This window comes from Salmo salar, chromosome 22, assembly GCF_965601325.2.
Source record: "Salmo salar chromosome 22, fSalSal1, whole genome shotgun sequence".
In the NCBI taxonomy this organism is placed as follows: domain Eukaryota; kingdom Metazoa; phylum Chordata; class Actinopteri; order Salmoniformes; family Salmonidae; genus Salmo; species Salmo salar.
Window position 1 is genome coordinate 45,909,474 of NC_138312.1, and position 9,243 is coordinate 45,918,716.

The window sequence follows — 9,243 nt, forward strand, 5'->3', positions numbered from 1 at the left end:
ATGCACTGTATATAGTGTATAAGCCTTCCACAACCATAAAACCAACTAATAATTGAATTAATTATCAAAATAGTTTAACCTGCTTTTTTTGCTATAATTACTGATCTGGCTTTCAAGTCTGTCTGTGAAAATGCCCTTTTTTGTTACAAATGTAACTAGAACCAAGCATAATGCACATTCACTAATAATGACTAACTTCTTGTAGTAGGCATTAGGCTATATAAAATTAGCACAGGGCTCAATAGCTAATCTTTAGCTAATCTTTTATATTTCAAGTTTAGCCAGATTGGATATATTTGCTAGGTAACAAGGTTGAACAGTTGAATTGGTATGAACACACCCTTTTGTCTGTCTCCAACTTTTTTTTTAAAGCATGTTAGCCTGTCCACTTTGTTCAGATGTTGAATTCAAGTGGTCTACCGTATTTCTAAGAATGAGAACGAATTGCCAATTCCGTATATAATAGTTTTTTATGCTTATTGCACATTTATCAAACACTGACGAGACAGCGAGTACAACAGAATTTGGCTAAAATGCTGCTAGCGGTACCCAATGCGCGAGCTCAATCAATTTCTTTCATACTCTAGTTTTAGTTGTGTCGGCTCTGCGCGCAATTTGAGTAGTTGAGACAAAAAGGATATCATTAGAAAAGTTGACTTATCCCATATTACAGTAAAATAATGTTTCAATGTGTTTTGGTGTCCATATGACCGATTCTGTTGCACCAAAACTAAAATGCAAATAGCGAGTTGAAACCACTTGTCAGAGAGAAAGATGTGATCTCTCAACTTTGTTGGCGTGAGGGCAGGTGTGTAAATCATAGAGGGAGAGGCGAAGCGAAAGGTTTCACACTCGCTAAAATCTTATCAAAATAAGCCCAATCAATGCGTTTCTATGGGTTTATTTTGGACCTAAGCTTGTTAGGGCGGAGACGTGCATCTCTTAATTGTATATAGACATCTCGTGTAAATGGGGAGCTGCACACCGCACAGAAGGAGCGAAAGAGACGAGACCAAAAATACAACACGAGAACAAGCGGAAGTTAACGCTCATAAGAACGATAAATAACAACCTCGATTCTTGTGGGACAGGCATTTGGAATATCACGCAAGAACATCAATTGGAATGAATTCAATATATCGCCCAGCCCTAATGTCAGATGTCATTATAACCCGATAATATTTCATCTGTTGACAGAAAGTTGAGGATTTGGCTGCCATTGATGCCTCGTCTGCTGGCTTTTCCAACTTTGCTCCACCTCCACCCGCTCCCATCAAGGTAAAGAAAGACTGATAATATTGTTCTTCAACCCTTCATCGTAGAACTGTCATTAGCATGAGATGGTAAACTGTTATGAGAACCAATGTCAACTGACATAGCACAGTCATAATGACACAGTACAATGTAGCCTAGCTTGTTGGACAGCTAACTTGCTAGCCACCTACTGCTAATGCTAATTACATGTTGTATTTATGATGCATACAAGATGACCATGACATATCATTTTAACACAGTGTCAGCTGTCATTGCTTAAGACAACTGATATGTCATGCTAACGTTCTGTAAAGACAGCTTTCTAGTGAAGGCTTGAAATTAGCTTTCCCCTATTCCTCTCAACTAGAACCTAAGAAACAGTATTTAACAAACCAAATAACCTCTCTTTTCTTCCAGAAAGCTGAAGAGTTTAAGTCTGCGCCTGTGACCAAGTCTCCTGCTCCCCCCATTGACAAGAAAGCTAAGGTGGAAAAGGTAAATAACACCAAAGAAAGCAGGTCCTACATGACTACATAACATAAGCCATGCATAAAACAAAATAAACAGTGACAAACGCTTCTGTCCAGTGTTAAACTGGGATGTCCAATGTTGCAGCTGACGCTGTGCTACTGTTGTGTTGAGTACTTTGTCATCAAAAAAGCTATATCCATGCAAATAGACAACAAACTCTTCAACTATTCTATGTTATATTTATGTCGGGTTGTGAAGCTGTTATCTATTGACTTGTGTTTGTGTTTCAGTTTGCTGATGACTTCTCTCTGATGTCAGGATTGGACTCCCCACTGGACACCAAGCCCAAGACAGCTGAGGTTTGTCATATGAGGACTACAGTTTCTATCTAACTACCAATGAACTACTAGTATTTTACGGAAGACCAGTAGAGATGTATTGCAGTTGTTCTTGTTCTGTGCACCATCCAATGTGCTGTTGATCACATGATCTAATCTCCCTCCCTATGTCCCACTGCCCCCCTCTTTGCCTCTGTGTTCCTTTCTCTGTCTGTCTCCTTCTCTGTGTGTCCCTCTCTCTGTCCTTTCTGTCCTCCTTTGTGTGTGTGTCTCCAGGGTGGCTCCATGTCCCTGGATGCTCTCAGCGCTCTGGGAGACTCTCTGCCTGCTCCAGAACCAGCACCTCAACCTCCCAAGATCAGACATGAGGACATAGTCATGGTATACTCACACTGACTTGTATTCCCTTTCTTTATTCTTTATTTATGGGGCTCATAGCTGAATTGTTTAGGCTGAAGATGACAGCAACTCCTGCTGTGACAGATAGAGTTAATGTGGTATTTCGTATGGCCACAGGTGCGAAACTTGTGTGTGACATTATTTTGTGTTTATTTCTGGTCTTCAGGAGGGCAAACTCACATCGAAGAAGGGAGTGTTTGTGGGTGAGCGAGATGACACACTCCCACCAAAGTACAGGTTCACAGAAAACAAAGTCAAAGACCTGCCTCCTCTGAAGCCAGAGGTGAGTCTCATGTAGGAAAAGCGCAAGTCATTGGGAGATAAGAGGACAAATTCTGTATCACGTAAAAGAACCAGGAGTAACCAGCACTAAAGAGAACCAGGAATTATTGAAGCGAGGGAAAATAATAAAAAACACTTTATACCTTGTGCCAATAAATTATGTGAGGTGGATATAGGGTGTAAGCAAGGCTGTATAAAGTTGTCTTTTCTTCTCAAAGGCAATGGCAGAGGCCAAAGTCCAGGCTGTAGTTAGACCCAAGCAGGTGAGGTTTCTGTCCAATTGTATCTATAATCACACAGATCCGTCATATTCAATGTCATACTGTGTTGAACACAGTGCAACTCATAAAGGTCATGTAAACCAGATGTACAGTACATAAGTGACCATCTTCCTCTCTCTTTACAGCCGTCGATGGATGACAGCGAGGCCCTTGACCTCTTGTCTAGAGACTTGTCTTCCTCAGCTGGTCCAGCTGCAGCCTCAGTAGCCGTGACAACAGAGCAGAGACAGCCTAGACTGGAGGTACTTACCTTCTGCAGACTAACAAACTAACAGACTGCTAAAGTGAGTCTCAGAGTAGGAGGGCTGATTTAGGATCAGTTTAGCCTTTTAGATCATAATGAATAAGATTATATGGACAGGGGTGAGACCTAATCCTAAATCAGCACTCCTACACTGAGACGCTTTTTGAATACAGGCCCTGAGATGTTCTGTTGGTTGTCAGGTTAATGAATTGACTGGTTGTTTGTGTTTCTCTGTCCAGCCCATGTCTGCCCCTGTCCTGGATGACCTGGCAGGCACCCTGCTCCCAGACGCCCCCGTGTTCAAATCTAAGGGAGACAAGCCAAAGGTGAGGAGGGTATCTAGCAGCATCATGGTCTCATTACAATAATTATGTCAAAATAGTAACATTTAACCATTATAGTTGTATGTCTCTGTGGCTGTCATATTAGTTATGTCTCAAAACATTCAGACATTTTTCTAATGTGGACTTCTAGTTTAGGAAAAGCAAACGAAGGCCGGGATTTAATCCAATTGCGGGTTAAAGGCAATTCAGCTTTAAAAGGCAATGTTCCTGCGGTCGCATTCACGGTAAACGCTGCTTATGTCAGCTCAATTGGACATTGCATTTAAATGACATTGCTTATAACTCTTGATTTAATTGAATCCCAGTCTAACCATTGATTCTCTGGTTATAGAGACAGTCGTTGTTGATTGTCTTACAGCGCCCTCTAGTGTTAACCAGACTTCTTACAAGTCTCCCATATCACATATGACCATGGTGCCCCTAAAGTTAAATCCACTCTGACCAAGGTCTCAACTTTGTTTGTTGCAGAGCAAGTCAAGGTCAAAGTCAAAGGTAAGGATACTATAGAAAACATGAATGAAATTAGATCCTAATAATCATTTGAGATACATGCCCATATTCATGTGATTTGATATCAATGTCCTCTAATTAACTTGAACTTTTGCCTCAGAAACAACGGGAAGAGGATCCGTCATCCATAGACCACCTGTCTGGACAGCTGAGTTCAGACGTAGTGTCAGCATCCACAAATAAGGGTGGCAAGAGCTAGACATCTATGTAAGGACTACAAGACTCAACCATCTTTATTGAATTTTCATTTTTTTTTTTTTTTTACCTGTATTTAACTAGGCAAGCCAGTTAAGAACACATTCTTATTTACAATGACGGCCTACACCGGCCAAACTCAGACGACGCTGGGTCAATTGTGCGCTGCCCAATGGGACTCCCAATCACGGCCGGTTGTGATACAGTCTGTATTCGAACCAGGTTGTCTGTAGTGACGCCTCTAGCTGAGATGCAGTGCCTTAGACCACTGCGCCACTTGGAAGACAATGTGACTGTAATGCATGCTTGCATGTCTCTTATTCCCTAAAGTACTAGCATACATACTTTTTAGTCTGAATCTACTGGCATGGCATACTTATTAGTATCTTATGACAGGCTTTTGAGTCTTCTCCTGTGACATTGACTGATGTACTTTGAGATATATTGCAGGTTTCTAGCGCACTACATGTCCCCTGCCACACGGTGGCACCATTCGAGGGAGCTGCTGTGAATGATTCTATTTTTCTAAATGGTGGAGAACATATACTGGATAAAAAACCAACATGACCACACACTTACACACATGCGCATGTACACACACACACACACACACACCACAGTGTGCAACGCCTTTCTTGCTTGGTTTCGCACATGACAGAAGATTGTACTAGTTTTGGTTTCTTTCATTTGACATGAGGAGAGCAAAATAAAGAGGGAGAGCGAGGGAGTTTGGCCTGACTTATTTCCCAGGATTGACAGAGAATCTGTCCAATCCTGTAAGGAAAATAAATCTGGGCTTTGCCCACAAGTGGCCTGACTGTCCATCCTAGCTAACTGTCTGCATTGCCCCAACGTTGCAGTGACGTTGCTGCTACGTTGCTGCAATATTGCTACAGCGTTGGGGGTAATAGTGAGTGTCATGTGTTTCGGAACAGTATATAGGGGTTATGTAGGATTGGGATGTCTGTCCAATCTTGATGTACACAGAAAAGTGAGTTTTCTCTTAAGTGGACACCCACCATAATACACTAGTGTACAGCATAGTCTGCTCAATATTGAAACGTATAAAAGGATTTACAGGAAATCATCTGCTTGATACGGATGCATCTGAGAGCAATTCTATATATTTACTTTCTGTAAAGCAATATCTATTAAGAAGGGTTTGTATATGTGTACTTTGCCTTATAAAAGCATTATTGGTTTCAGAAAGTGGGCACAGAAGTTAACTTAGGCAGTCACTACGTCTGTAAACTGCCTTTGTATACTGTAAAGACTTGCTCTAGATATGAGGACACTGTGTAATTTACACAGTCTAAAGGGCTATCTATCACTTCTAGTCAAAAAGTCCAAAGTTTTGTGGATTATTTCCCCAAGATGGTATCACAGAATTCTACATATTTAGGTGCAGGTCTCAAACTTAAGTTGAGAGATATTTTGGAAATGGGAATTCTAATTAAATAAATACAAATATGTGAATAATCATTGTGTTGTGTGTATTCAGCATTCATGGGTCTGAACTAACTCCTTGTGCCACGCTCAACAACTGAAAACAGAAAAATATTTTTTCTAGCTAACATGGGGTAACCTAAAATGTGCATTGCCAATAAATAAATGAATGCCTATAACAAGACAGTAGTATAATACATTTGTGTAAGAGGGTCTTTCGGTATAGGGAACTTACTGTATATCTGTGTTGCAGTTAAGGGGAAGAAAGTTATAATATTTTAGAAACATTTTCACATGTAATATTAGGACAATCTTTCTGTTGTACAAAGCAGCGCAGTAGTTTTTTATTTTATTTTGTAAAGCTTTACAAAGCTCCTTCTGCCTCTGAGTTTTGGAACGTGTGTTCAACCTCGACTCAAGTCTGACTTTTTTCTTTTTTTTTGTGCAACGGCCTTCGGCGCTTGAGGAGTAGAAGTTGAGTAGATTTCAAGTGTCGTAAACAAAACCTAATAAAAATCTATGTGGTTTCACCATTTCTGTCTTTTCATTCAGATTTATAAGAGGTTACTAATAGAGAGTAACGGAGATAGAGGTTCACTCTAACATGGTCCTACAGTAACAAGAACACACAATTACATACACTATGGTTCAATCATTCAAGCATTCCAAAAATATTGCTTTATATTGCGCATTTCTTCCAAACATTCATAGAAGCCTAGAAAGAAACTGAATATGAGTATCAGGAAGAATTCCAACTATTTGAGTTAGAAAATGTTACCTTGGTTTTATTGAAGTTCCACTGCAAAGCTTTTGTCTTTGGTTTCATTTACAGGCCATGAAAGTCATAAGGAGAAAAGTATCTCATAACATCATTTTAAACTAAGCTATAAGCAATACATATCTCGTCATTAGACTGAGTAACGACATGAATCATCTTCACAAACCTGCCATAAAGCTATTATGTTGATTAAATGAAGAGAGCGAGAATTCTTCTATTTCTACTATTTCAATGGTGTTACGGAGTAAATGTCTCAGTAAAAATGTATATAATAGAACAAACTGAATGGTTGATAGTAGAGACGTCGCACCGTCTTCCGTCTCTCTTTCTCACTCTGAGAAGAATAGACAAACGTAGTAGGCCACATAAATCACCTGTGTTATAAGCATCACTAACTACATGAATGTCATATGTTCAATTGTTATTTTTTTTAAATGTAGTCACTCAAACAATGGGGGGGTTGGGCTGTCTTGTTTTTTACAGGGAGAATTGTAATTACTTTATTATAAACACTAACCAGGATTAGAAAAGTCTTGTTGGCAATAGGATGTTGTTGCCCCCGTGCTGCCATTCTCAGCCTGAATACAATAAAAAAAATAAGAGAAGCTTGTCTTTCTAACTACAAACTCAGTTGGACTTTTAGGGGAGAAAACTCCCAAAAGTGCGGACCTTCTCTTTTTTCAACTACACATTTTCTAGGCTGCATACGTCATAACAGCTTATGTCTGACATATTAAAGGAACATGTCCTGTCTTTTGTAATGTGGGCATCGCTTCGTTCTAAAGCAAAATAATTGTAACGTTTTAAATGAACAAATAAAAATATTGATTTAATATTTTTTATAATACATTTTTCAAATGTAAATATGGAAATGTTTATGAAAATGTTAATACACTATATATACAAAGGTATATGAACACCCCTTCAAATTAGTGGATTTGGCTATTTCAGCCACACCAGTTGCTGACAGGTGTATAAAACCGAGCACACAGCCATGCAATCTCATTTGACAAACATTGGCAGTAGAATGGCATTACTTAAGAGCTCAGTGACTTTCACCATGGCACTGTCATAGGATGCCACCTTTCCAAAAAGTTTGTCACATTTCTGCCCAGCAAGAGCTGCCCCAGTCAAATTTAAGTGCTTTTATTGTGAAGTGGAAACGTCTAGGAGCAACAATGGCTCAGCCGCAAAGTGGTAGGCCACACAAGCTCACGGAACGGGACCGCCGAGTGCTGAAGCGCATACCCCGTATTTCCTCGGTTGCAACACTCACTACCGAGTTCCAAACGGCCTCTGGAAGCAACGTCAGCACAATAAATGTTTGTGGGGAGCTTCCTAAAATGGGTTTCCATGGCCGAGCAGCCACACACAAGCCTAAGATCACCATGCCCAATGCCAAGCAACGGCTGGAGTGGTGTAAATTATATGAAAGCTCGCCACCGCTGGACTTTGGAGCAGTGGAAATGCATGAATCATGTTTAATCATCTGGCAGTCCGCCAGACTAAACTGGGTTTGTCAGATGCCAGGAGAACACTACCTTCCCAAATACATAGTGCCAACTGTAACGTTTGGTGTTGGAGAAATTATGATCTGGGGCTGTTTTTCATGGTTCGGAATAGGCCCCTTAGTTCCAGTGAAGGGTAATCTTAACGCTAAAGCCAGGCCTAATCGCACAACATCAGTGCCTGACCTCACTAATGCTCTTGTGGCTGAATGGTAGCAAGTCCCCGTAGCAATGTTCAAACATCTAGTGGAAAGCCTTCTCAGAAGAGTAGCCGCAAAGGGGGGGACCAACTCCATATTAATCCCCATGATTTTGGAATGAGATGTTCGACGAGCAGGTGTCCACATTCTTTTGGTCATGTAGTGTACATTCAAACAGAAAAATGAAGGCAGCATATTTACATCAGTTGGTTCAACACTCTTGTTTTGTTTGGTGGGTGTTTCATGGATACATGGGGGTATATTGGTGAGTGAATGCAGGACTCACGGTTGCAATGGGATACGGTGATGTTGAGGAGGAAGAGGAGGCCACAGCCAGCAGCCAATGGGGCCCAAACAATCAAATCACAGGAGCACTAGGGTCCACCTTTCCCACTGCAAAAACACAAGTCAAACACGGAAGACATTTGGGATAAATGTTTTACAATCTTCAACCCTATTCGATAATGGAAAATGATTATCCAAATCAACCCTATCAAAGATATGAGGGCATTTATATAATGATAAGAATAATTATGATGATGATGTCAAATATTCTACCTTTGCACGACTTGGCAGTTGTAGAGCTGGTTAGCTCTATGGCTGTGGTCATTGGTGTAGTCGTGGTGGTTGTTGTTGTCGTAGGGGCTAAAAAGTGAGGTGTGTTAGCATGGATAACTTTCAGACTGTTAATAGGCTATAAAGAACATCTGATTTTAAAAAACATTGATGTTTAGAACTGTATTATTCTGATACAATTGATTTATGTAATGTAGCCTAGCTAGCCTACTCACCTGGCCCAGCAAGGTGCATGGTCACCATCCCTTTTCTCTGTTAGATAATTCCGTTGGAGAGTTTCTGATATCGTTTGTGATTTTTTTTTTTGAAGGGAAGAAAGTACAAATTAGAGATTCAACAAATTACTAAATACTTTATTACTTATTGAAGATGTCTTATTAATTTGCATTTGTATATATTATGGATCCCCATTAGCTG

General features: G+C 40.2%; 1 protein-coding gene across 24 annotated transcripts in view; it reads left to right on the forward strand.

Moving 5' to 3' along the window:
• The window catches only part of LOC101448033 (uncharacterized), a 79,281-nt gene extending 72,984 nt beyond the window's left edge, over positions 1 to 6,297 (forward strand). For 23 of the 24 annotated variants that reach the window (XM_014167465.3, XM_082967648.1, XM_045705036.2 and 20 more), the window contains 10 exons: positions 1,198 to 1,278; positions 1,672 to 1,749; positions 2,016 to 2,084; positions 2,340 to 2,444; positions 2,629 to 2,745; positions 2,963 to 3,007; positions 3,151 to 3,267; positions 3,509 to 3,595; positions 4,082 to 4,105; positions 4,224 to 6,297. In XM_014167465.3, the coding sequence (XP_014022940.3) occupies positions 1,198 to 1,278; positions 1,672 to 1,749; positions 2,016 to 2,084; positions 2,340 to 2,444; positions 2,629 to 2,745; positions 2,963 to 3,007; positions 3,151 to 3,267; positions 3,509 to 3,595; positions 4,082 to 4,105; positions 4,224 to 4,322 (822 nt within the window). In that variant the 3' untranslated portion in view covers positions 4,323 to 6,297. Of the gene's footprint in view, positions 1 to 1,197; positions 1,279 to 1,671; positions 1,750 to 2,015; positions 2,085 to 2,339; positions 2,445 to 2,628; positions 2,746 to 2,962; positions 3,008 to 3,150; positions 3,268 to 3,508; positions 3,596 to 3,743; positions 4,106 to 4,223 lie in introns of those variants that run through there. The other variant, XM_082967642.1, reaches the window with a different exon arrangement.
• The last annotated feature ends 2,946 nt before the right edge of the window (positions 6,298 to 9,243 follow it).